The 27,592-nt window shown below is 46.6% G+C and overlaps 1 protein-coding gene across 1 annotated transcript in view; it reads right to left on the bottom strand.

The window, feature by feature from the left end:
• Window positions 1-25,765, bottom strand: part of EDC4 (enhancer of mRNA decapping 4) — a 37,780-nt gene extending 12,015 nt beyond the window's left edge. Inside the window, exons 1-20 of the mRNA XM_059824687.1 lie at window positions 25,687-25,765; window positions 21,389-21,545; window positions 20,171-20,282; window positions 18,933-19,032; window positions 17,171-17,360; window positions 15,972-16,119; window positions 15,333-15,437; window positions 14,315-14,424; window positions 13,640-13,723; window positions 12,977-13,072; window positions 11,827-11,929; window positions 11,184-11,364; window positions 9,313-9,385; window positions 8,774-8,865; window positions 7,916-8,112; window positions 5,680-5,768; window positions 4,739-4,892; window positions 3,520-3,983; window positions 1,552-1,653; window positions 412-564 (exon numbers count right to left, since the gene is read on the bottom strand). Coding sequence (XP_059680670.1) covers window positions 412-564; window positions 1,552-1,653; window positions 3,520-3,983; window positions 4,739-4,892; window positions 5,680-5,768; window positions 7,916-8,112; window positions 8,774-8,865; window positions 9,313-9,385; window positions 11,184-11,364; window positions 11,827-11,929; window positions 12,977-13,072; window positions 13,640-13,723; window positions 14,315-14,424; window positions 15,333-15,437; window positions 15,972-16,119; window positions 17,171-17,360; window positions 18,933-19,032; window positions 20,171-20,282; window positions 21,389-21,545; window positions 25,687-25,765 — 2,789 coding nt within the window. The remainder of the gene's footprint in view (window positions 1-411; window positions 565-1,551; window positions 1,654-3,519; window positions 3,984-4,738; window positions 4,893-5,679; window positions 5,769-7,915; window positions 8,113-8,773; window positions 8,866-9,312; window positions 9,386-11,183; window positions 11,365-11,826; window positions 11,930-12,976; window positions 13,073-13,639; window positions 13,724-14,314; window positions 14,425-15,332; window positions 15,438-15,971; window positions 16,120-17,170; window positions 17,361-18,932; window positions 19,033-20,170; window positions 20,283-21,388; window positions 21,546-25,686) is intronic.
• Window positions 25,766-27,592: the final 1,827 nt, after the last annotated feature.

Raw genomic sequence — 27,592 nt, 5'->3', positions numbered from 1 at the left:
GAGCCAGAGTTCAAAAGCCAATTAGAAATGGAGGCCATGTTAAGCTATACTCACAGCGTCACAGTTCCAATGAAGCCTTCACTGAAACTGGCAAATGGATCCAGTGTTCCCCCACAATGTGCAATTTACCTCCCACACGTTCTTGTGAAGCCCAGGCTACATTTTGGATTTTGAGTGCCAGCTGGAAAGGTAGTGCAGAACCTACTCCCACACCCCTGAGTGGCAGTCAGTGTCTGAGTAACCAGCAACAGTTTTGGTGGGGTTACTGCCGCTTGCAAAATGGGGTGAGGGTTGGGAGCACTTGGCCGCTGCCCAGCCTCAGACCCTAGTCTCGCTGCTAATGGCTACATGAGGTTGTGGCCCTGCACAGCTGGTCCCACAGCCACCTGGATTCAGGCAAGCCCAGCGTACCCGTCATCTTTCTTGCCCTTCCGCTTTAGCTTTGGGGAAGCCCGAGGGGATGCCTTGGCTTTCCAGTCCTTCACAGGCAGCCTCTGCGTAGACGCTTTGGCACCAAATCCACCTGATGTAGAAGCCAAGCTTGCAACTTCATCATCATGGTCACTATGAAGGAACAGCAGGGGAGAGGACATCACTTGCAATACTGGACAGCGTTAGCCTTCGCTAAGGGGAGAGGATTCACACTCCGCTCTTCATCCACACACGGCCAGAGTCACGCAGCTAAGGACGCCTGCCACCTTGATCATTAACACAGAGACCTCTGCAGAGCTCAGCACATGCTGCTCCGTTTTGATCCACATCTGCTCAGGCTGAGCTTGAGCGCTGCACAGCAAGACTTGAAGGGTCTCTGCATTAGGGACAACTGTGGTTCAGGCAGTGTGGTGGGATGATGCTTGTTCTTGCTGCATACACATACTAGCACATAAGCCCTAGGATGTGACGCTGACCCATCAGGGAACCCAAGCAGAGCATATCCTTACAGCTTTACAGGCAGAAAACACTTAACACAGCAAGTATTACGGGAACAGAGGAGAATCAGGTTGAGCCTAGGAAGTGCGTGATCCTCGGTACCTTGGAGTCTTTCAGCTGCCGACCAGCCATCTGACACAGGCTGCGTGCTTCAGCCTGAAGTGAAGTGTGGATTATGAACGAACCCTCAGCTGTCAAACAGGGCTGAGCTTGCCAGGCACACAGAACGTGCCCATGGAGCTTTAGGGTGGCTCACGAGGGAGCAAAGACGTCAAAAACAAGAAACTAACTCCTGAGATACTCTCACTACCTTATCTAAGGCACAGCATTTGGAAACTGATCCCTTAATAAGTTTTCACTGGTAATTAAATCAAGAGCATGGACCAAGCTTAGGAGCAGCACAGTCAAACCTTTCCCTACAGAGAGTAAATTGGACAATGCCCAGAGGCCAATCTCGTGATCAGCTGAACATTACGGAAGCTGAACTGCATACACACATTAAGTCAGGAGACAAAGCAAAGACATTCACCCCACATGTGAAGGCTTGCTGGGGACAGAAGCACGAATGCAGCCTGAACTGAGTCCATGCAGGGCGAGAGAGGGGGCCCTTTGTTCTGGTACCTTTGTTCTGCACTAGCATCCTGGCTGTCATGCTGCAGCATGTGGTAGCTGTGTCGATGATAGGAAGAGCTCTTGTGCTTTTCTTCAACCTCATCCCTTGGGCTAGAGGAGGAAAAAAAAAGAAAATACCATCATGAAAGTCTCTTTCAGTCTGGGTATTTGCTCACTCTACGTCTTGTGGCAGATCCTGACAGAAGGTCTAAAACAAATAAACAAAAACCCCACACCTATCTGCACAGATCCAGAGAGCAGCAAGCATTGTTTAGAGGTACTAAACACTCAAACTTCTCCATGCATTTTTCTGGAGGTCTTAAGAAGGGAGGAGCAGCTCAGCTGTACTTCAGGCACTAACCAAGAACATAATCTCCCAACAGACAACCGTGTAAGACAGGTAAGCCACTACTCAAAATGGGCAATACAGCATACTTCAGCGAAAAGCATCATCTTGGGTTGGTTTTTCTATAAGTAATAGTGATTACTGGGGCAAAAAGATCAGTGCTTCTCAGTTCTTCCAAGTGTCTGAGGAGTACCCAGAGGGAATTGTGCCAATCTGATGGGTTAGCTTTGCCAGACAGAACAAAATTGCAACAGCGAATCCAATCTGAGTTTCATAAAGGTTCTGAAAGCAAATTACACATGCTCCTAAGCCATAAACTAAGTCTCTTTGAATTCAGTGTGCAGGAAGATCTTGAAACAGAAGCGAGCACTTGTTACTTTCATGTAGGCTGATGGCTTGACTGAGCTGGAATGTCAAAAACATCCCTATCTTGATGCACAAATGAAATATCTCAGATCCAGAGATATTTGATCCGACACGAGAAGTCCTAAATAATTCAAAGACAGAGTGGGATTAAGGGGAGTTGCAAACTCCTGTAAAAGTATTTTATCAACTTCAAATTATGACCAAAAGCAAAAACACTGCACAGACACAGCCTCAGTGCCCTCCCCACAGCCATCCCAATTGAGATGGTTTCCTGAAGTAGCATCCTCAGGTGTGGAGGCACAAGGTGAGGCCTTTCTCTTGCAATTCTGATGGGAGGGAATAGCCCTGAATAGTCTGAGGGACAACACTGACACTCCCAGCATGCTAGTCCTGTTGAAAAGGAAGGTGTTTGCAGACTCTCCTGCTGCATGCAGCCCTGGCCTAGACAGGCTCTGGAGATGCCAGATGCATCTTGCTCTTCCCATCTCACTAGAAGACAGGGACACTAAATTCTGTGATGAATCCTAGCACTGCTCCCCAGCGTAATGGTTTGCTCCTGGTAAGCAGGCGTATGTGATGTTGCCCCATTCTGCATGCCTGATCCACAGAGACATTTCCATTCATTTCCTGACTTTTAAAGTACTTTATTTATAATGCTAGCTGCACACAGCCAATCCTGGAAGGGAGATATACAATTAACTTATAATCAATTCTGTCAATTATGTGCTAATTGATTCCTTTCGATAAGAGAATGCAGGAATCGTTCAAGGTGTTCAAGGAACGTGTGGACGTGGCACTGCGGGACATGGTTTAGTGGGCACGGTGGGGTTGGGTTGATGGTTGGACTGGACGATCTTACAGGTCTTTTCCAACCTTAGTGATTCTGTGAATCCTTCACCTAGGGCAGAATTTAGCTTGTACTGGTTTTATTTCCAGAGTACAAAAAAAAAAAAAAAATCCCATCTCTGGTCTCCATTCCCAGGTGAACAGAAAGGCCAATAAAGTGTACTTTTCACCTTTTTAACAGAGATCCTTTACACTGCAAGGGTTATGACAGAGCACAAATTGTTAGAGCTGGCCTAGGAAGTTCAGGACACAGCATACACAGACCAGGCACACAGGAAGGTTAAATCATCGGATCCTTTAAGAAAAAGGAAGGATGGAGAACTGCTCGGGTTTAATCACAACATAAGAGCTTTTCACCAAGCTAGACATTTGGCAAGTGCAAAGAAATTGCCCTAAGCAAGACAAACCCAAGTGATTACCTGTCTGCCATGCTGTTCCTGGTTTCTCTGGTTATGTCAGGAGCTGCTGGCCACGGCTGACTCACAACACTGTCAGAAGATGCATTTTCCTGAGTTAAAGCAGTCTCCAGTAACGATGGAGCATTCAGTCTGTCCACCTCCACTGGAGGCATGTCCAAAGAGTGGTGGCTGTGCTCTGAATTGTGCCGGTTCCTCGGAGACAGTAAATGCAAGGCTGAGGCAGCGGATGCCATACTATCTGCGTGATGACTGGGCTCCAGCACCTCTGCAGGGAGCCCAGAGGGAGCTCCCGCAAAGCTGCGTTGCAAGGTCTCGGAAGCAATTTCTGGGATATCTTGGGACATGGCTGTGGAAGCAGAGGAAATGACGTCTGGCGAGCGCTCGCGGGTGGGAGAAGCCTGGGGCACCACCAAGGGCTCCACCTCCTGCAGTTCCAGCGCTAGAGAGGGGTTTCCTGGCGTGACCTGAATTTTAAAAAGAAAAAAACCCAAATCATCAAACAAGAGCCTTCAGGGTAATGTGGAGACACCCCAAGAACCCCTGGTACCTTACACCAACCAACTCTGGAAACAGCCAGCTGTATCCTTTCTTCACGTGATCCCTGTGCTCCCACTCTGTTCAGCAGACAGAGAAGGGCCCCAAGACTTATAATGGGCTCTCAGCTGGGCTAACAACACAATTAAGCCAATGCTAGTTTGAACACACTTTCAAAAGAAAATGTCTCAGCAGTTCTATCTCCCTGCTCTGCTCCAGGATCCCTTCTCTTTGAGGGAAAAAGTTAGTTTTAACACTGAACATCTCCAGGACTGAAAGCTGATTTCAGTTTCAAGCTTTGGTCACAATCTGTTTCACATCACATCTGGAAATAAAAATTTAGGAGTAGGAAATGATTGTTTCAGACCCATCAGACCAACAAAGAAGAAAGATTTCCAGATAGCACTGTCTCCTAACACAAAGGCTGTCCATGTTCAACCACTGTGATAGTGACAGCACAAGCTAGAGCTGTCTCTAGTTTTCAGAGACATGTTGTTTTATGCTGAGGTCAAGCTCCATTAACACTGGTAAACCTGGCTGCAGATCTGTGCCAGCAGCTGTGTTTTCCGAAGGGCGGATGCTGGCCCTGTTAATATCCAAGTAAGTCTAATTTCAGCTTGCATAGGCACATGGAGAGGTCCCTTGGCCCATAAAGAGAAGAAGGGAGCAGCAATTGCAGCCTTACTGGAACAGGTCCCTTTGGTGTTAGCTTGTCAGGCAGGCCTGGGATAAGAACTGAATGGCTCCTAGGACTTGTCTGGAGACTGCTGCTACTGCTACTCAGTGTGAGGCTGGTGTCCAGCTGCATCTTGGGGCTCACGGTCAAGTCCTCTGATGGCCTGCAGAAAACAGAGACACAAACAAATCAAGCAGGCCACCCTAATGATACATACCTGCATCAAACACTCGAGGTGAGGAGAAGGGATCCCCAGGTCAACGGAGGAGTCCAACCCAAACTTCACTAGCGTTCTCCAAGCCCTTGCTCTTTCCACCATGGTCAGCCACTCCCTGTCAACTAGCACCTGCATCTCCTAGTCCCCACACAGCCCAAAGACATACCAGGTCGAAACAAAAAAAACCAAGAGGGGCATCGCAATCTCTTAGAATTCAAGGTGTCAGTGAGAGAAGGGACCTGCTATATCTTCAGTGCACACCAAACAGAGTTTAGGGAGAAACAGGACACTATGGGATAGGTCTTCGTCCTTCTCCCAGCCCCCAGAAGCGAAGTTTTCCCCTGTTATGCAGCCCAACCCACCTCAATACTAGTAAGATTTTCCTAACAGTCCCAATTATCTCTCTGTCCTTGGTGGCTGCAGTGTTCTCTTACCTGTAAACAACGACAGCCCTTTGGGAGAAGCATGTAAAGCAACAAAACTGAGATGCAATAAAAGGATCCCTGCGAGGCACAAATGAAACACTATTGTTGGCCCCTTGGATGACAACAGGCATGGCCCAAGCTGCATTAGAGACGCAAACAGTTGCCCATATAGGGACACTGGGACTCAGGCCAGTTTCTAACTCTGGTTACAATCTCCTCTCCTACAAGATACACTACAGCTCTGTGCCACCCTGAAGGACCATATCAGTTCAGTTACAGATATATTATTTAATACACGCGCTATTTACCTGGGCATAGAGGCATCTGTGACAGAAGTGCTACTCATGGCTGTGACTGCAGTCAGGGAACTGACGCTGCTGCCTGGAGATACAGCGATCTGTAAAAAAAAAAATATATACAGCCGTCAGGACATGACAGAAGAGTCCAACAGCAGAGCTTGACCTGAGAACGCTGGCTCCAGAACTCCTAGTCTTTGGCAAAGAGGGAATAGAAAAAAAATAGGTCAAGCTGTACTGCTAGGGTGTTCAGCTGCTGGTCGAAGGCAAGCCCCAATACATTCTCATAACACGAACCATGACTGCTTTTATCAAGGAATTGCTCTCCCAAAAGAAAGTGGCATTCTGTAGGGCTCCGCACCAGATCCCCATTTTGCTCTTTGAGCTAGACTGCTCTTGTCAAGGTCTGTTGCCACTAGCGAGGCCAGAGCCCGTATGGGGTTTAGGTCCTGCACTGCCGATACATGGAAGTAGAAAGTTCCAATGCACAAGAAGAGGTATTGCTCATCTAGCTAGCTGGCTAGCAGTGAAGAGCACAGAGGATATGCTGGCCCCCACTGCTGCTTCTGGCTATCAAGAAACACCAACAGAGAACACCAACATAAGCACACAAGTACTCAGCTGTGAAAGCTGGTGTGGCCAAGCTTCTTACGCTTGACAGTGCTTATGGCAGAGAGCAGAGATTAAGCTAAACTCAAGGCTATGTCCACACTACAGTGCTCCTGGTGTCAGCGGGAAAAAGCCTCCTATGAAATAGGTAGCAGTGAAAAGCCAGGTTTAAACTGAACAGTTGCAGTGTTTAAACCGAAGAGTGAGGTGCTCCTTGCAGCAAACAGTATGTACAACCGTCACCCCATCAACAACTTCTCTCTACTCCCTTGGGACACCTTTGCATTGGGAAGGCTACCCATCCTCAGGCACAAAATTAACTTCTGCACTCAGCAACTTTGCCAGCAACATCAAAAGCTTTAGGAGGAGTTTAATTTATTCTTTGCTCCCCAAGTTGTCGCCGGCATGGCTCGCTCTCGTGAGTCAACTCAGCACGAACTCCATTTCTGCACATCTCCATACACTGCCCATCCTCACCCAGGCTCCTCCAGTACACGTTCAAGCTGTGGTGACAGCCATGCGTTCCTCTCTTGGAGGGGGAAGCCCTGCCTTAGGATGTGTATGTGGAGTGTGCTCACAAGCACTCTGCTCCTTGCCTGCAAGAACTGTATCAGCATGGCAAAAAACTGCTGACAGTTAATTTCTCACAGGAAGGCAGAGAAAACACAAACACCACAGCTTCTCACCAGTGGAATCCACACCTTGCAATTAAGTTGCAGATCGCTTTTCTTAAAGGAGGCATTTTTAAAAATACTTTCTAATCTATGCCTACTCCCATTCTAAAAGCACATGGAGAAAACTACACAGTCGCAAATTCAGTACATAGGCACAGAAGCAGGCTATAAAGCAAGAATATCTGAGTGGGTTTAAGACAAACTAACATGACATTTGGATGCAGAGTGGTCAAGAGATAGCAAGCACGACCTGGGCATTAACTAAGAGTAATTCTGTGTTTTCCAACTGCTCCATCAGAGCTCCACTGAGGAGTAAACGCTTGCTTATGGCTCTTCACCAAGACACTTTGCTATCCTTTGCGGAGATCACCAAATCCCAAAGAATGCTTCACAGGCTTCCCGATACCGAAAACCTTGGAGTAAACAGAGAAGTCTTGCCTTCTGTACAAGTTAAGGCCCACTGTGTTAAGATTCAAAAAAACCCACTGAGCTACTGGATCACCAATTTGCAGATCTCACGCAGAAGATGTTACAGTCCCATCTGCCTACCTGATGATTTCAGACACGCATTCCCACAGGATCCCATCAGCCAGGATGCGTAGAGATGGCATATTTTCTTCCATTATAGTTATATCACAACCCCAAATGACGTGTGTAAACCAGTAAGAGCAGTCTCCCAGCTTAGATACAGTTATTTAGCAAACCTGTATTTCTATACAACACAGCTACATCAGCAGCTTTGCAGCTAAACACAGCACTTGCAACACAAGCTTAGGCCAGCTTAGCATTTTAGATGCGCCAACATGTCTTTACTCAGTTTGGTTACACGCACAGAGTTTCCTCTGTGCTCTGCATTCAGCTAGCATAGCCTATCAGTCTCATTACTGCCTAGAAAAAGTTCCCAGAAGTATCAAAATCCAAACTCACCCCTTGTACCAACAATAACAGTGCTGCCCTCTGGTTACCTGTTGAAGAGATGTACTTGGTGTCATGAATGCATCTGGAGTCATCAGCTTAGGTTTGGCATCATTTGAGAGAGACAGAAAGTCTGCTGGTACAGGCAGATCAGCAATACGCCGCAGGTCTGGTTGAGAGCCATGCACCGATCCTTTTTCAGATCCCAGCCCTTCTGTGCTTAGATCAGCCATGTGGTCGGGAAAGGCTTCCAAGGGAGAAATACAAATCAATTTACAAGAACTGCCCCCAAAAGCTAAAGCTTTAATTCCATCAAGCATGAACTTACGCTCTTGCCAGCCATACTGGATTCCAAAAAGAACAAGCAAAAACCTTGCAACACCCTACTCAAAGCTTAGGGCAAAGCAAATCCTGTGTTATGCTTAGTCTTTGTATGCTAAAGAGTGGATTTTATCAGACTTTATCAGATAATAATAGATCTAAGCTTCCTTTCTTCCCAAAATGCAAGGCCAGTTTAACAGCCACATCCCAGAATGGTGAATGAACTGAAAGAGCACGCTGCACGCAGCCCAGTCCCCGCTACTCCCAAAGCTTTGGTGTCACTGTAATCTCTTCCACCTGACAAGAGACAAACGTCAAGTTTCTGGCACAAGTGCCAAATCACCTGGAAAGGCAAACTCAAGCATGCAGAAAGCATTAGTGCTCCTAGCCTAACATGTCCCCATGCTCCACACTCACACCGGGCTCTAATCAAGTGGCCTGCTTCACAGCCAGTCCACACTCAGAACCCTTTATGCAATGACACCACTCTATTACAAAGAAGCACCCAAAGCTGCTGTCCTGCTGCGCCCCCCACCAACCTTTCAAGGCTCAGCAACACTGAAGACCTACTGAACACAAATGCTCACCAAATTCTTCATGAGCGCCATGGGAAGGCATGGATGCACTCATGTCAGGGCTATGAAGAGGCTGGAATCTAATCTGCACATCCTGCAGAGCCCTGAAAAAAAACCCAGGCATCTCTGATCAGTTTACGAATCACCAAGAGAAGTCTAATGCTTAGAAGATTCCTCTTCACGAAACTGATTCCCTTGGAATATGCTTTAGTGTTTTCTGCCTGTAACAGAAGGAGAAGCTGATCCTCATTCAGCTGTGCCACCCAGTTCTGGCATCCAGGGTATTTGAGAGACGTTTCCCAGTGCTTACACATGAGCACAACTCTTAAGCCACCGCATACTCATGGCGACAAGAATACTAGCTCACCCCAGCACCATGCAGGGCTACTTCCTGGTAAGGCCATACCGAACACACCACGGCTAGAAGTTTTTGTGGGTCCAAGTAGCTTTTGTTATGAGCAAAAGGAACTGGTAAGTTAAATTTCTGTAGGTCAGTGCAGGATTAGGACAACCATAAACAGCTGCCCATGCTAGCTGCTACACATACTCACTTGGTGTGCACACAGAAGAGTTTTATCAGCACGCCTGCTGCTGATTCAAGAGCCCCAGCTCCCTGAGCACCTTCTGGAAGTGAGACAAAAGTAGAACATGAAGTTGGATGGAAACTGCAAAGTACTAGAAAAACATCACAGCAGATGACCCAGCAGCAGAGAACCGGCACGATACAGCTTCATCACTTCTCCACTTTGGAGGTGGGTTCACCCTGTTAAGGGAAAGTATATCCTACGCTCCCTTTACTTTTCAATTTGAAAGCAATCACATTTGCTCTAATCCAGCCAAATAAGCCTCAAGGAAGAGGAAAAAAAAAGATACCTCACTAGGTAAAGAGGAGGAAGCTGAGGTCTGGAACTGCCAGCGATTTGCTCTGGCTGTTGAAGTGACTGGTTAGATCTATTTTAAGAGACACACACTAGCTTATATTGTACAGATGTTCAGACTAGGGCTCAACCATTCTTCCTGACTGTAAACAACTGTAGTTATGAAGAGCTCTGCAATAACTTTCCATCACCCAGCATTCACTCAACACCTGTATCAGTCTCATTGCTGAGAAAGTTAAGGCAGCTGAGTAGAAAAGATAAACCTAACTCCCCATTAAAAAAATGCATTAGGCATTCCTGTGCAAATTGTCCTAATTATCTGAGCACCAATCAGGGACCTGAAGTTCCAGTCCCAGTCTGCTCCTGACTTGCTCACGTATCTGTCATTTTTGCTTCTGCATTTCAGAGCAATATGCCATGAATATTGACAAGAAGATGAATTAACTTTTATTATGCACAGTAATAGGCATAGGAAAGCACATGATACAGCTGTACTGATTGTCCGGGAATCTTTCTACCAGGAAATACGTTGATGTTATTCAAAGCATCTTTCCAAATTTTACTAACAGAAAGGTAGGAGATTAGGAGCAAGACAAGAGTTCGAGAGGCAGCGACTGAGGAATGCTTGCAGGGGACGGTTCTCCATAGGATTCACTGTCGTATTCATTGCTGTAACAGCCAGAACATGACATCTCATGTGTCTCTCCTCTAAAAAGAGAGCTGTTTGTTAATTTCTGTTGCAAGAAGCTTTGTGGCTTGAGAATACGCCTTCCAGACGTGATAGAGAAGAATCCCACCCTTTCCCTCAACTCAGACTGCGTACTGCCCTCACATCCTGGCACAACTCGGGCAGTATGATTCAGAAGCAACCAACTGGTTTCTCAGAACATGTGCTCACACCTCTGATGTTTAATTACACAGTTTATTCAGACAAGCAGTCACAAAAATATATCCTGCCAGTTCTTCCAGGAATCCTTTTGCTCCTGTGAGCCTGCATCAAACTGTGCTGGAGAGGGACTCAGCCCTACGCTGCCAGAGGAAGCTGTTCCCTGCGTTCTGCTGGGCGCAGGGAAGCTAAGCGATCGCAAAAGCACTGCAGCTCAGACACCGAGCAGCTAATCTTGTACCTTAACCAAAGCGTCACTTGCACTCACTTCAGCCTGCACAGCCCTGGAACGCTTTTTTAATAACAGAAACACCTCAGTGGAGTTTCTGCATGGTAAGGGGCAATGCTACAATCTGGGTTGGGAGGTTCAGGTTCAATATTAGGAATATTTTCTTTAGGAAGGGGTGCAGCCCTGGGACAGGGCACCAGAACAGAGACAGAAAGGTCGTGTTTGGGGGTCTTCAACATGCAACTAGATGAAGCCACAGATGACCTGATCTGCCACCAGCAATAGTCCTGCTTCAAGCAGCAGTTTCCCTGAAGTACTCTAGCTGCACAGGATGTGTTTTGTACAGACTAAGAGAAGAAAAGAGCCAGCCAGAACCAGTCAGGAAAGAAATACCGATCTCACAGCAGCCAAATTCTCTTCATCACCTACCTACACTCAAGTTGTCATTCTCCTCTTCTGCTGGGAGGACTTCGGTGTGCCTTAACCGGCAGCGGCTCACTGCCTGGATGCCAAAGCTTAGGACTGGGTGGGTAAGGAGGAACTCAGAGATGGAGCTGAAGTAAGCTTTGCCCTCCTCTTGGTTCTGCATCAGCTCCATCACATATAATACCTGGAAGAATCGGAAGCAGTAAGTCAGTGGGCTTTCAGAGCAGACCACGCCTATGTGTGTGTGAACTACACAGCCTAGCACCTGAATGAGATTTGGAACAATGGGAATTACGTGAGGAATAAAGCCTGAGCCATTTAAGTTTGAAACAGAACACCCCAGGGAACCACAATAAGCACACTCCTGTCTATGTTGATCAGGAACTCAATCCTACAGTGCAGACACAGGTTCCTCCAAAGGAGAGCTTTACTTTAGGGTGAGAAGTAATCCTTAAGGCTCCTCAAGATTCATCAGCTGAATTGTTACCATTTGTCATCTTGTGGTGAAATAGCTGAGGCCAACCTCTGCATTTTTAGCTATTAACGTGCAAATCCTAGACCTGGGCCATCTGTGTGACTGATTCTGCTGCCACTTCTCCTTCTGTCATCATTACCCACACAGTCAGCAATAAGATGAACCACCTACTTTTCTCTGCACATCGCTCAGTATCAGATATTCAGCGGAGAGGTCCAGGCAGACTTTCAGGCTGGGAAGAATACTCATGGAGCTGAAGATGTCAGGAGAAAAGCTAGTCCACAAACAAGAGGGGGGGAGTGCAGAAAGCAAGACAGATTAGCACAACCAGAACGATTGCTATGAAACTGCATCAGTTAAAAAAAAACCCAGACACATCTTAAGGAGTGTACAGCCATATTACAATGCAACCACCCAGTAGAACAAAAACATAATTGCAGGAATCAGTGCTGACTTCAGCTAAGAGACCAGCAGGAAGATCGCACAATAGGATCTAGTTATGGATTCTGAACATTTAAATGAAAGATGACAGTTTGTCGCTACTTAACATGTTCCACATTCGCAGGAGGACAAGAGCCAATGCTACAGATTTAAAAACAAAAATCCACCAAACCAAAAGAACCCTTCTACAGGTTTTGGACCTTCTGTAGTACGAGGTGGAAAAAGCAGCACTCAGCTGTATACCATATCCTTCTCACTTTAAGAGGGCAATTCAGAAGCAGCCTTAAGCGTGCATGTGATCAGACAGGCCATGATCCACCACCATAAAAGTAAAATCAGGGAACATAAGCTGAGTGAAAGGAGGGACTAAAGCAGAATTTCAACTTCTGGACCTACATGGCTCATCAAAAAAGCCTTACAGAATTGCTTAAGCTCTGTCAACAGCAGTTTCTCGTTCTTTAAATCAGAAAAAGCGATAATAGAAAAAGCTCCTAGATTGGTTATTGAATACCTAGTATTTTTACAGAGGGAAGCATTCAAGACGTGCAATTTTGGAATGCCTCTCCTCATGCTACAGGTATGTCTCTGCTTTACAGAACAAAATGAAGAAAACGGGTCTTGGTAACGCCAAGGAGACTGTACAAAAGGATCAACCTCCCCAGCCCTGCCAAAGCTTGACCTGACAGTCTGCCACAGCCTTGATAGCTTTCAACAGATAGGTCAGATTGGCAAAGGAGAAGGCTCTAACTGGGGCTAGAGTAGACTCCACTGGAGACCAAGGATCACCTTTGCAAAGTAAGTCTACGTGGAAATTGAGACCTTTGTCCTCTGGCTCAAAATAAATCCAACCCCTCAGGGGAGTCAATGTATCAATACCTACCGGACAGTTTGTAGACAGGTCCAAGACACAGTGCACCACATCTTCAGTTCTCTATTCTGATCTGCTCCTGTGATGAGGAATCTCCAGAAGGGAACCCTGCAGGCACAACAGAATTAAGTTCTCTTAAAGAAGATCTGGTCCTTCCCATAAGGACATTTCACAGAAAAGTTCCTCCCAAGCTGCCCATAGCTGATTTTGCCCAACTGTGTTTTAAAAGCAAGAGATTTTCCGGGAACTTTGAGGCAGATTAGAAACCACTATAGCTCTCAAGAACCTTAAGGCCACAACTGACCGAAGAAAGAATTTAAAAAAAAGAAAAAACAAACCAAAACAGTTACTTTTTAAATCAACAACTGCAGTAGAAATTTGAAGGACAACAGGCCAGTTAAAACTGACCATACCACAAACCTGAAAGGACTCATTAATTTAGAATCCTCATTGCTTTCATGGAATTGACACTAGGATTAAGGTCACTTGAGGCTGTGCTCCAGAGCCTTATTTATTTGTCCATCACTAGAAAACTGACTACAAAGAGAACAGGACTTGCTCCTGCCAGAAGTCTAAAATTTTACAAGTACAATGCAGTTACAAGGAACCCTCCAAAGGTAGAGTTAGAAGACACTACTAAACCTTGATACTCCAAGTACAGGATTGAGGACTTACTCTGGGTCTTGTTTTTTATGGTTGTCACAGAAGAGCAGGCAGGAAAGAGGCCTACCATCATGGGGTTTCCATTCATGAAGACACCTAGGAAAGAATCAGAAAAGATTGAGTGTGCAGGAAGTAGTAAATAAGGAATATATAAGGTGGGTGCTGAACACATTACCCCTTGTCCAAAGACAGCATGAAGTCAGCAGTCACCAAGTGTTGTTATCAGCTTGTAGCTGTTTACAGGCTTATATAAAATAAAGACACCACAGCCCATGCAGCCATAGATTGTGACCAAAATAAAAAAAATCATGTGTTGCTATTTGGTTTGGTGTCTTAACAAGGGCACAATACATAAAAGAAGTCAACATTGAGAAGAACAGCTTAGAAAAGCTTTCTGCATTTACAGGGACAGCGCAAAAGAGTTTGACTACAGCCTGTGCAAAGCACAGAACTCCTGCTTCCAGACACAGCTCTCTGCTTTTTTTCCCCTAAGTTCACCAAACCTTGAGCACGTGTGATATTCAGTGATATAACCCTTCAGCAACAAATTACTTCATGAAGATTTAGGGTGAACGTTTGTAATGTCCTGAGAATAACCATCGCAGGTAATTCTGTAACAAGGAAATTCTCACAGAGAAAATGCTGCTCTCTGTTCCAAGATCCTTAATTTTCTAATTCTCCAGTTACCTGGGCTCGTCTTGCCCCTCAATATAGATCTGCCAGAATTTGACAAAACCATCATGGCTTGCTGTGGCCAACACAGTTCCATCTGGAGAAAGTGCTCCTTCGCTCAGGCACTAAACAGAGAGGGAAAAAAAAGACACAGGAAAGTAATTTTATAGCTTTTCAGGGAGAAAGAGTACTCTCTTCAAACAGGAATTTGACTAACACTCTGATAGTACAGGAGGTCAGAGTGATTTCTAACAGACATGTCAGCAGGCAACTTAACCCTTCACAGAAGAATAGACAGGACTTTTGTTTGTAATAATAATTAACAATCACCTTTTCCAGAGAGCAAATTTAAGTACAATGGATTGTGCTGCTACTGCTCCCACTGTTACTCATGTTATCAACAGAGCTCATTTTGTTTTGGGATCTTCTGACTTTTCACAGTCATTATCGTTTCACAATCATAATTGTTTCATCTAAGCGATACAATTACTTTGTCATCATCCTGTTCAAGAAGTGAAATTGCGCTCTTTCCAGTTGTTTCTTTTATATTCAAAATATCACCTACTGGATTACTCAGCTGCAGTCCTGGTCCGCTGTACTCACAGATATAACTATACGCATTAGGGAAATCATAGAAGAATAAAGATGACGTCAGGCTTAATTTTCCCCTTCTCATCCAGAAGTAAACCACTGCAGCATTAAGTGTTCCATTTACCAGGAGATAATAACAAAATAGTTGAAATACAGCCCAGGTTGGCAAACAGGCCCTTGGAAATACAGATGAGTTTTTTCCAAGAGCCATTTTCAAAGCAAATGACTACACATTCACCTTGGCTCTATAAACAAAGGTTACTTACCAAGAGTGTGTGTACATAGCCAGGAGGTTGTGGGTGATAAGTGTGGATGGGTAAGAAACTGGGGTTTTTACAGAAAACTGGCCTAAGAACTGCAGCTCCTGAGACACTATAACCCAAAGAAAACCTGTAGCCATCACCTATGTGATGGCAGTAAAGAAAGCAAAATAGGTTTATACCGTGCTGTGGCCTTTCACTACGATGAAGCCTTCTTTGATGCTAGGCACTTCCACTGGCCAGGAGCTGTTGTTCGTTCGGATAATGTCCAGATCCCACACCTCTGCCTGGAAAACAAACATGTGGGCACACAGGTTTATTTCTACAACTACTGGTCTGATTCAGTGGAGAATTTCTCATATCCTTATCTTATATCCTGACATATCAGCCCAATGACAAGTATGTCACATAAACCTTTCCATTTCTACCCAGTTTGGCCATTAGATGCTTTCCTGACACTCAGCTATACATAAGTATAGGTAACTGCTCTCAGCAGTTGTAGTTGTTGCTCACCAATCCCCCTCCCCTGGGAACTGGCTCAGCCTGAGCAGATGAGTGATGCCTCTGTCCCTCCACATTGTTTCTAGGGGTCCTGCTATTTGATGGTGAGCAGAAATTCTCACTTTCCTTCCTCCTGAGCCCTGAAGAAAGATCAGCATGACCTCTCCTCAGAAAAGAGGAATCCGACATTTCATATTACGGGAGGATCCCTAGCACAGAGTGGACAGAAGCTTTAACACCTCTAACCACTTTCATTCTTTCCTTCATTAGATTCTCTCCCTCTAATAAGGGACAACGTTTCAAAAGCAAGGTTTCCTTACCCTGTCCTCGTGCAACAACGCTAGTGTCTGACTTCCCTCTTCACCACTCTCCTCATTATCGTCTGGGATGAAAGGGCACCAGATGATTCTTCGAAAGGTGTTCAGCGGGGTATTGTCAGGTCGCTTGATGTTAACCAAGATCTCCTCTCTGATCACCACGGTTAAGAAACATAACACTCTGGCAGTGCTTCTGACACTCAACAATAACCTATTCAGGCTTGGTCCTCCGGTAAATACTACTAAACCTCAAGATTTTTTGGATCATTGAGATGCAAAAAGAAATCAGATATAAAGATTCTGCTAAGAAAGGTGGCAAGCTAGCATTTCTTCACTGGCAGAAGAGGTTAAGCTTACAAAAGTTAATATAGTCTCATAATTTTCTCTTGCAGGCTGCAGACAGGGACAGGATAAGCACAACAGAAGCACACCCACACCCCTCTGAATGTGCAATCCACACGACTGCTAATGGACAGATTAAATGATTTCAGCTAGCATCACAACACTACCGCAGCAAGACAGAAAAGCTACCACATTGCCCCAGGCTGAATGTTCTGGTCCACTCATACAAATCAGATCTTAAACAACAACAAACCAGCTTTGCTTCGGTTGCTTTTGAAATGATGGTATACAATCAAAATTAAGAAGCCACAACCTAAGAGGACATATCCATAGACTGATGTGCTTCCCAAGCAGTCAATCCTAGCAATTAAAAGGAAAAAATTTAGGGCAGTGAATCAAACACTGAAAATAAATTTCATGACCACCAAAAGAAGAGGGATGACAGGTTTGGAAGGAAGATAGTGAGCAGGAGGGCAGTATTATATCCTCTTCCCCAGAAAAGTAGCTGAGGAAAAGAGCTAGAACCAGACAAACATGAGTCGCATGGTTGAGGTGACGCTGTCCATGTGTAAAGCCAGCTAGTGCAGACTGACACTTCTCACTGACTACTTTTGCCTGGACCAGAAGGAGTGCCGAGGTGTCACTCCTAGAATTTCAAGTTACGTGCAATTTCATGTAATGATTGTGCTGAATACAGGCAGAGGTTGATGGATTTGATACTCTGGAAGGGGCAGAACTGTTGACCTTCCCCCTGCAAGCTGCTATCCTGAAAAGGCTACAGAATAAGTTGCAATTTTGAGGCTGCATTCACATCTAACCATTACACAAAGACAGTTCTGAGGCGCATTTTGACAAGATACTGGATTTTTTCTTTATCCATGGCCAGGCGCCAGACAAAAAGGTTGCCGGCCTCATCCAGGCACGCCAGCTGGTTGGAGTTGAGATGAGCAAAAGCCAGATCTGCCACACCGCCTGTGAATCCTTTCAGCAAGGTCCGCTCAGCAGTGCTGACGCTCAACACCCGCACCATAGCGGAGCCATTACTGGCAGCTGCAGAAAAGAGAGGGAGAAGTCACCATTTATCTGTGCAGTTTCCCCACAGGACTGTCTTTGTTTCCAGCCGTCAGCTTGTTGTTTCCTGCACTCATCCTGCCACCAGCTTTCACTGACAACACACTGAAAACCCGTATCAACAGGTACCATGCTAACAAGCCCTTTCAAGGCCCAGGATACATGCACAAATATTTACTGCACTTTTCAGCTTTTGTGCAGAGGATTGGAACAGCAGCATCAAGAAGGAGCTTGCCTGGCTTGTAAGGGGCAGCTTAATTCTCCATATCTTCTACAATTTCTTGAGCACCGCAAATTCTAAGTTGCTCTACTTAAAAAAGTCAACAGAAGTTGACCTCGCATGATTCCCAGGATTATTCTCATGAAAGACGCCTTCATTAAATGCAAGGCCTAAATCTTTATTTCAGGCTGATGACAAAGCTACCAAACCTCCAAGACTCACCTCCAGTGACAGTGAATTGATTTTAATTGCAATTTCCTTTTCAGTAACAGGAGAAAAGGAGTCACTGAGAGGCAGGTACCTCAAATACATCTTCTGTAAGGGGAATGTAAAAAGCATAAACATTCACTCGGCAAAAAGCACTGCTTTTTGGCTTGCGTGACGGAAAAGAACAAGCTTTAGAGCATGCACATACCAAGCAAAGGTAAAAAACTTCCCCATTTCAAACAAACACCACTATAATGCAGCCAGTCTTATGGAGACCATATTGTTTCCGCTTCTTGATGCCCAACCCAATGCTAGCAGATCACTCAGCTTTCCATGCTGTTAACTGCACCCAAGCTTTAATACTTTAAAAAAGGGTGAGACACCCTAAAGCTGCTCTAAAATAACCTCAGCTAGGAAAAAACACAGAAGCGGAGTAGCAGATTTCATAAAAGGCCAGACAAACTGATGGGTGCTAGACTAAGAAGAAAGGGGAGAGTTGAGGAAGCCCCAAACACTGTGTGCTTATATGACAGCAGAAAGAGACGCTGCACCTGACTAAGTATTCATTTGTTTCATATATGTTGTGAAAGAATCTTTCCCTAAGTCGTTCTGCTTTTCTCTCCCTTCCTATTGCAAAACACACTGCATCTGCATTGCTCTTTGGCTCCTCTAAATTTAGCCTTAAACTCAACTCTAAATTTATGCAAGCAAACATTTATCTGCTCAAATTACCACGGGGCTGTTTCTGTGCTTAGCTACAGAGAAGCTTGTTTACTGGAGAAATATTTAATTAGAGGAGTAATCTGAACATCAGCTTAGCGTCCAGTGAAACCAACGTAGTCCTTCAACTTTTCCTCCATCCTCACTGAATCCTTCTCTTTCTTTTATTCCTAACTTCAGAAAAGCTTGCCTTCTCAGTGGAAACTCTCCTACACGACCAACTCTTCTCTCCTCCGTAGCTCCAGCTTCACTTATAATCCCACTACAACAGCACCCTGATCTGGGTATTGCAAGATGTGTTTCAATTCTTGCCAGTTACCTCCTTCTGATGCAAACTTTGCCTCTTTTAGAGATACACAGAGGAAAAGAATACAAATCACATCCAAGACAAGAAGGTATCTCACCTCTAATGGCATAAGCCAGGTAAGAGTTTGAAACAGCTATCAGATTGCCATAATAGTATTTCTGCTCCCAGTCATATCTAGCAACAGGCTGTATTTTCACCTGCTCAAGAAAAAGAAAACAAAACATGAGAAATGCCTGGAATTAACTTTTTCCTGGAACAAACCTGCCAAATACATGACTTCCCATAGGGAAGATCTGTAATGCTTAGTAGGAAACTGTTAGAAGTAGCAGTTGGTAAGAAGAATTGCACATTGAATGCCAGGTAGCAGAGCACTGAACATTCAGAGCTCTGGAGGCTGATGAATGCTTCCTTCCATTGCAAAAAGGAATGCAACTCACTGAATTTGTCACACTGCAAACCAACGTTCTACCCTGCAACTACAGCAAAGCAGCCTTTACCTCTTTATTAGCACTGCGTCTGGATTCCCAGTTCTTGGAAACTTTTTTGAAATATAGAAAGAGATTTGCTGCATGGGCATTTGCTTTTTAGTTTTAATACTGCTTTCCAAGAAACTGAGAGTCCTGGTCTTATCTGATAAGCATTGCCTCCGTGAGCAAAGAATTGAGAAATACTTTGGAAATTATGGCAGCAATCCTCCCTTTCATTTTTATCTTCAGTATTATCTATGAAAAACAATAACAAACACGGTACAGTATTCTTTTACGATCTCTGTGGTCCCTTAATTCACTGCACATTAAGGAGCAAAATGATATAATATGGAAAAGTGCCAACAGGATCAAGACCAGAGTTCTCTCTCCCAATTGCTAGCATTTGTTCTGAGCACATCTTCGTACTACGCTATAGCACTAGTTCTAATCTCAGCATATTGGTTCTTCTGCAGCTCTGATCTGCTGGGTGGAGCCCTCAGCAGGACTGAGGCTAGCAAACTATCAAGAGCAACCCTCCCTCCACAGTGAAGACCTTCCAGTGAAGAAACAATCAGCAGGAAAAGCTTGTTTGTGAAGGAAGGGCACCTTCCCAAGAACCTACAGCTTAGATTGTGGACTTATTCCTGAAAATTAGAGGATAACTTGGCCAGACTCTGCAATAACAGTAACAAGCAGCTACAAGACACCGCTCCAATTTTTGCCCCTTGTTAAGCTCTTTGACAAACTTCTACTTAATTCCAAGCTCCTGTAACACAGGAAAGGAGATAGTAATTTCTGTTTAATATATTCAAGCATGAGCTGATGTGGCTAAAAAAGAGACAGAACTACGCTTTCTCTTGCTCCTTACCTTGTTACTCCCTCTGGCCTTACTGGTGATGCTGGAATCACTGCTGGCCACTATCTCCACATCTTTTGCCGATATCACTACGCAAGTGGAGCTGTCATCACCGGAAAGGCAGCTTTTAAGAAAAACAAAGGGGAAAAAAAATATCAGACAGGACTCACAGGAAGAGAACAGAGGTCAGATATTTGCTATTCATTTTTTTAACAGCAATGTAGAATTCTGTGCATCTAGGAGGTTTGAGCTGAACAACTGAAAACAGAAACTACTTTGAGTTAAGAGTCTCCCTTCCCCATGTGTCACAGGTTTCAGAGAGCCAAACACCTGGGTTATTCAGCTTAAAAACCTCCAGTCTCTTCTCACAGTCCATTAGTCTATTTGACTTGAGCACAGACCTATATTTGGTTAAAGTAACCTTAACTGCTACCCAGCACTGGAAGGTGCAGAGACCAAAGCCAACCAGTTGAACCTCATCAATAACAGTGCACGGTGCTCATGGTTCTCACAGCATCCCCTCTCAAAACTCTGACCAGAGAACCCGAACAAAAGCTATTTACGTGAGCTCTGATGTTAAGAGTCAGCACACGAAGCCAAGCATTACACTAATTAGACTGATGTGGATTTGTAGTTGTGGATTTGTATTATTACTCCCATGACAAATCCAAAGTATTCTATATGCATATGTTCTCTTGCATATAAGCAGTAAAAGCACATGTACTGTCCAAAACACACCAATGTACATGCATAACTCAAAGAGTTAGGTAGAAATCTAGCTCAGGATCATTTGTCCTGTTTTAACTTATGTGGAGAGAAATACTTCGACAAGCGCAAGGTCTACCACACTGCAAATGGGTGTAAGTTACCTCTCGGGTAACTTGGGTCCCTGAAGGAGTCCAGCTGGAGGTCTACATGAGAACGCTAAGTTTCACCCAGAGCCCTGCGGATTTATCTCCATCCTGACTTGCAATGTCCGCCGTGCGGCCAGTCCTGCTCCCCTTCTCTCTAAACACCTTTGCTGACATTCTTCAGTTCCTGAGCAGCCAGGCTCCATGCATCAGCCTCACAAAAGCTACAAAAGCTCTGACCAACAGCATGGACTCACAACTGCCACCTGAACTCAACCTAGAACTCGCTGTCAGATTCCCAGCATGCTTGTCCAGGCACACCAGAACTAATTTTTAACCATTTTCTATTCTCTCTCAGCCTTTCTTTGACAAAACTTACATGACTTGCTTCTCCTGCAGGGCTCCCAGAGAAATGCTGCGATGCACTGGCTTAGCCAAAGAAGGTCCATCTCCAGCCACGATGGGATCAGGCACCAACAGTCCATTCAGGTCTCCGTTATACGAATTTGACGGCCTCTGGTTCTCATTCACTGAACCTAGGGGAAAGCACGATCAACTGCACACAATATCCTCTTAAAAGAAACAGCGTTGTGTGAAATACACTAATTCCGGATGGTTTTTGTCAGGTTGTATTGGTCTATCAGGTAGAATATGCTGAATTGGTTAGGAAGAGTATTCTTGTCCAAAAAGGATGTTTAAGAGACCTCCCGTGTAAGAAACTGAACTCCCCACAAAAGAGCGAAGATGTAGCTATTTTCTTACACAAGCAATCCCAGCAGACCATAAAAAGACCAATGAATGGGAACAAGGAACTTATCAGGTTCAACGAGCAAACAGTCCTGGATCAGAAAGATTAAGTTGGTAATTCAGATTTACCGAATCAATTGCCAAACCAAAGGATTCTTGAAGGGTCATTTCTAACCCTCACACCTGCAGAGAGATCTCTGAAGTCCAGCAATACAGTGGTTAGCTGCAAAATTTGGGGTTGGCCGGAAATAATACATTTGTTACTTTCCAAAACTGGCTTCCGACTGTGAGACCTGACCTCAAAGTCCAGGTGTTCGAGTGACTTAGCTGTGACACTGTGCAGCTGTGCCTACGGGATTCCCATGTTTTTCCCTTGGTCAACTAGTCACATTGAAGTTTACAGCACTCAAGTTTTGCGTAAAGCAACTGTTTGTTCAGAGTTTCAGCTGTGCTTTGAAGAGCGCGTGTGCCCTGACTTCATATATTTGACCTAGCACAAGTTGCCTGGTGGCCTCCATGCGTTCTGAAGGCTTTTAGAAGGGGACAGATGTTAACAGGGGGTGAAGGAGACTCTTCTCTCCGTTTCATTAGCAAGGTAAATAGTTGACGATCCCCACTGGAGAGCAAGCCCACTCCATCTGCACTTAGACATTAGCACACCAAAGTCAAAGCCTCCTGTCTCAGCAAAATCCTCGCTTGAAATTTTCACTGCTTTTGAAAAGTGAAATTTCGTATACCGTTGCCAGGTAACAACTGCTGCTGAGCTCTTTGCAAAATGGCTGCTCCCAGGACCAAAAGCTCCACTGTTACTGGCACACGTAACGAACCTAAACGTAACTGTGGGCAAGAGGCACCTCCTTCGAAAGTAAAACTAGCTTTCAGTTACCAAATAGGCTTTAACATAGCAGGATGAGTGCTGCTGCCTACAGAAATAACTGCAACTATTATTCATTTGCCGGAAGAATATTTAAAACTTGCCTGTTTATGAACAGAGTCATTAACTCAGCAACTACACCACGGGCAGAAAAAGCCTGTGCAGCGACAGGGTATCCCGACGCAGAGATCATTTCGGGGCTCACCTCAGTTTACCTGCACTGCATAAAGAAAAGAGCAGCGGCACTCACACAGCACAAGGAGACTTCAGCCCAGGGAATGGGATCCTGTAACCACCTCACACATTTGTGCTGTGCTTGCTGTTGCAAGATTAAGATGCGCCCCTTATTCCTATAGCATAGGCGTTTGCCCAGTTGCAGCAACTTCCATCAACTGCAATTGATCCTTCTCAACCAAAAGCAGGAAAACATTCACTACAGAAAAAGCATCCAGGCTGTCAGAGAAAGACGATACAGTCTTTCCTCTATTTGCAGCAACAGGAATGGCTCATGTAAGTATCTCTGCTCTTTATGGACAGCGACGTTCGCTCCATGGGAAAGGGAAGAAGGAAACTCCCTGGAGGCTGATGGGCACAACAACAGTACACCGAAGTTCGGGAATGGGCTTAGCCCCTCGCTCTGTCTTAGCAGGAGCCAGACAAGCACAAGTGCTGCTGCACACAGTCCTGAAGGCATGAAAGAAGGGAAGCGGCTCAGTGTTTGGTAGGTACATGAACAAAACCAAAATGTTAACCTAGACTGGTAGATCTAAGCCTTCAAAGGGAAAGAAATGTGGTTATATTCATCACCTTTTTAAAGAGCAGGAAAGCAGGAGCAATCAGAGCCGAGATACTGAACTCCTCCTGCTCCCACCCACCCACCACCCCCAGCACACCAGGGACGCTGCTTTGTACTAAACGGTGACTTCCCCTGATAAAACGCCACACGAGTAGGGTGAGCCCACGTAACACCTGGTTATCAGCAGAGATTTCAGCATGGATTGAAGGATCCTGCCCACAACCCCAGCAGGGACTCTCCTCCATGGCACAGTGGCATTGAAAGCCTGTCTATGCGTCCCAACTGGGAGGTCCGTGGTTTGATGACGCAGCTCCCCCGTGCTGAGGGCACGGCATCAAAAAAGGACAAAGGCTACTGAAGCAACGGATGACGTTTGCCAAAACTGGGAGAAAACTGTGTCAAGAGAGACTCTGGTGGTGAATCGCATTTTCACGAGCACCAAAACCAGCAGAACTAAAAAAGTGTTGTGACAGTTGCAAATTCTTTAGAGCAGGGGGTGTTTCTTGTCACCTGCCTGCACAGCACCCAGAGTAACATAATGCTGCTCAGAGCTACGTGCGCCTAGTACTGCAAAACTTTTAGTGGTAATAACCTTGGAAAACAGCTACACTAGTCTCTGCTGGGTTTTAAAACCTGTAAATGAAACCCAGGGTATAACAGAAACTAGAATTAGAGAGGACCTTGACCTTTACACCAGACAAGACTAGCCCTACAGATGCTATTCATGAGGTTGCTTCTATTCTCTTTCAAAAGCCTTGCAGGGTCCCCCAGTTTCCCTTTCTTCTGACATCCTAACAGGATTTTCAGAGGCTTTCAGTTAACAGACATGTACTCTTGCTCTTCACTTTATTATGTCCAGTTCTTTCAAGTCTATTTGCAGATAGATTTCTGCTGAGTGATTTCTGTGATTTCTGCTGAGAACAACCACAGGTTCCTTACTGCTTGACTTACTGTCCACGTGCTCCTTTTCCTCTCAACTGCCTCCTTGTGCACTAGAGTTGACAGAGAAGGTATAAAGCGAATGAATAGGAAAGAAGAAAAATTAAATAAGCCATACTCAGTAAATAACTCCTTTGCTTCAACCAGCAAGAGAAGCTGCTTCAGAGGAAAGTCAAGTCAACTTGAGAGAACAGAAACAACTCCAACCATTTCCCAACCATGAGGCATCCTTTCAGTTCAGAAACTGCTTGTGAAACAAGTGTTCCCCATCCCTGCATTGAGTTCTCCTTTCAGTCTTTCAAGTACAGAGCGCTGCACTGTGAAGGGAAAACGTATTTTCTTGTAAGAATTATAATCCGGGGGCACCCAAGTGCTCCAGAAACAAAAGAAACTACTTCAAGAAATGAGGAGTTTCTCTATGGGTAGTAAAACTAATGAAGCTGGCTTCTGGCAGGTTTGCTTCATCACACCATGTGCCTCTACACCCCTCCCACAACAATCCTGCATCCAACCTCTCATCCTTTTGGCCAAGCAAAAGGCAGCACAAGCGGCAGTTGCTTTGGAGATAGCACGTTCGTACTGACTCCAAGGACACTTAAAAGCAATGTTATTCCTGCTTTTTCCTCAACAGGAGCACAACACGGGCATAAATTCTGTCCTCTACCCAGAAGGTAAGGTTTTTTGCGAAACATTCACAGTCTCAGTCTCCTTCAGACCATTACCTCATCAGGTTTGAGGACGGCACTGATCTGAGAGAGGCCTGATAGCCCCTTCCACCGAGCCCAGCAAGACACCTGGGGAAAACACAACATATTCTTAACAAAGGAGGGAGACTTGAGCGGAGGTCGGTGCTGTTCAGCTCTCAGCGGCGATACCTCTCAGAGAACAAGGGCCCAGCAGCAGCAGCCCAGATTTGGGGCCCAACTGCTCCCGCTCTGCTCAGCCCCAAGAGTCCTCTCCCACACGCGAGGCTCCTCGGGCTGGCTCCTCTCCTTACCCCGCCGGTGCACACCTCCCCGTGCCTCCCGGGCTCTTCGGGGAGAGGGGCAGGGCCGAGCGGGACCCCCCTCGCCCCGGGCGGGACGGAGCGGGCGGAGGGCGATGCCACCGGGCGCCCCGAGGGGAGACGGGCCCGGCCCGGCCCGGCCCCGGCGCGCAGCCGCTTGACAGACGGCGGAGCCGCGGCGCACCGGCTGAGGAGGGCCCCGCAGCCCCGGTCCGGGACACAGCGCGGCCGCCGGCCCTGTGCGGCGGCCCCGCCCCGGCCAGGCCCACCACCGGCGGCCTCCCGCGCCCCCCCCCCCCGGCCCCGGCCCCTCACCTCCCGGCCGGTCCAGCTTGAGGATGTCCCGCAGGTGCTGGGTGGCGTCCTCGATGTCGATGCTGGAGGAGGAGGCCATGGGGCCCGGCTCGCTTCCCGCCGCCGCCCGCACAACCGCCACCGCGCTGCCCCGGCCCGGCCCGCCGCCCACGCTTCCGCCTCCGGTCCCGGGCCTGGTGCGCCGGGCGGAAACCGCCGTCGGGACGGAGGGTTCCGGGGGCGGCGGGGGCGGAGCCAGCCCGGCCCCGGGCGGGGCGGGCGGCAGCGCCGGGACCGGCGGCCCCGGTCCCCTCCCTCGGCGGGAGCTCCGCCGGGGGAGACGCCCGGAACTCCCCCACCGCCCCCTTCCTCCGCCCCGCGGGGCCGGGGCTCCGCTGGCCCCAGCCCGGGCGCCGAGGGGCAGCGGGTTGCCGCGGGCCTGGAGGGCCTACACCGGCCCCGGAGGGCCTACACCGGCCCCGGCCGCCTCGGGCGTCACGGCCACTGCCATTTCCCGCTACGTGCCATAGCGTGAGGCGGTACCCGAAGGCTCCCCCACCTCTCCGCACAGGCCTCCTGACCCGGGAGGTGACTGTCGGGCCTCAGTCTAACCTCGCAGTAAACACGGGTGCGAAAAGCAAGAGAGACTGCGAATCCGTTCACAGATAACCGGGGCTGAAAAGGGACCCGCAGATCTCAAAAATACTACCCACTACTGATTGAGAAACACTGCTGTTTGCCGCTTCCAGGTAAGGAGCCAGGCGTGAATGGCTGTGTGGAGAAAGGCAGGGAAAAGAGCCCCAGAAAGATCTACCTGACCAGTTTCAGGGGATAATAGCTTTGGACTTCTAACGGCCTAAAAGAATCTCATTTTAGGTAGTTTTTAAACTAACGCCTGCCACACGTATCGTTCCTTCAACCTGACTTTAAAGCAAGCGCTCTCTTGGCTTATCGAGCTCGTTATTGGAAGGACTACCCTGAACTCACGGGCTAGATCCTTCTGCAGGGCAAGGTTCGTAAGCCAGACCTATTCTTAGATCCTGCCTCCTCTGCCAGGCTTCAGTTAGGTCTGGAGCTACAATATTGGGATCCTCGCTTAGCAGTGACCACACAAAATGCCTCCTTCCACTGAAAGAAATAATCTCTTCAAGTGATTAATTTTGAGCGCAACTTTCATAGCATAGAAGCAGCGACAGGAGACCACTCCCGCATTTGAAACAGGCAATATAGGAAAGTGCTGCAGTGCTGAACAGGAGGGCACCAACATCAGCTTCCAAGAAAGCTCCGTTACAACTCAAAACGCCAAAGCAGCCAGATTTGAGAACTGACCAGCTCGAGCACACCCCATCCAAGTCTCAAAAAGGGCAATACCAAGTTCATATACTTCGAAAGTGAGCTCAGCGAGGAGTGCTAGTCCCTTGAAAACCAGGGCCTGATGGCTTAGTCATGTCTGAAGGTAAAGCAAATGTAATTCTGCTCCTGTGCCACCTCCTATGCTGGAACGGTTAATTTAATAAATCCCTTCGCTAGTGGAACACAGGCACCTGCAAGGCGGAGGACACATGACAGCCAACCCTGTTGTAGAAACCTGCGCAGCAAACACAGTACTATCACCCAGCCCAAATGATAACGAAGGGGTGCTGGAAAGACAACACAGAGCACGAACCTGGCCAGGGCTTTAGAGCTGGATACAAACCCCAGGAGGCCAGCGCTGGACTGACAGCCCCCGTGTCTGCCTATGAAGAAAATACAGCATCCTGTTTAGCTTTGAGGGTGAACACTATAGATGTCATGAAGATTAACTACGGGCTACCATGACTGTTGTCAGCCTTGTGCATTATTTCAGGCTTTTGCCTTGGTAAAATACAACAGCTGAGAACTGACTCGTCAGTGTTAAAAACTGAGCTAGAAGCTTGTTATAAAAGCT

The sequence above is a fragment of the Gavia stellata genome, chromosome 15, assembly GCF_030936135.1.
Source record: "Gavia stellata isolate bGavSte3 chromosome 15, bGavSte3.hap2, whole genome shotgun sequence".
NCBI lineage: Eukaryota > Metazoa > Chordata > Aves > Gaviiformes > Gaviidae > Gavia > Gavia stellata.
This window is presented reverse-complemented; position numbering and strand designations above follow the sequence as displayed.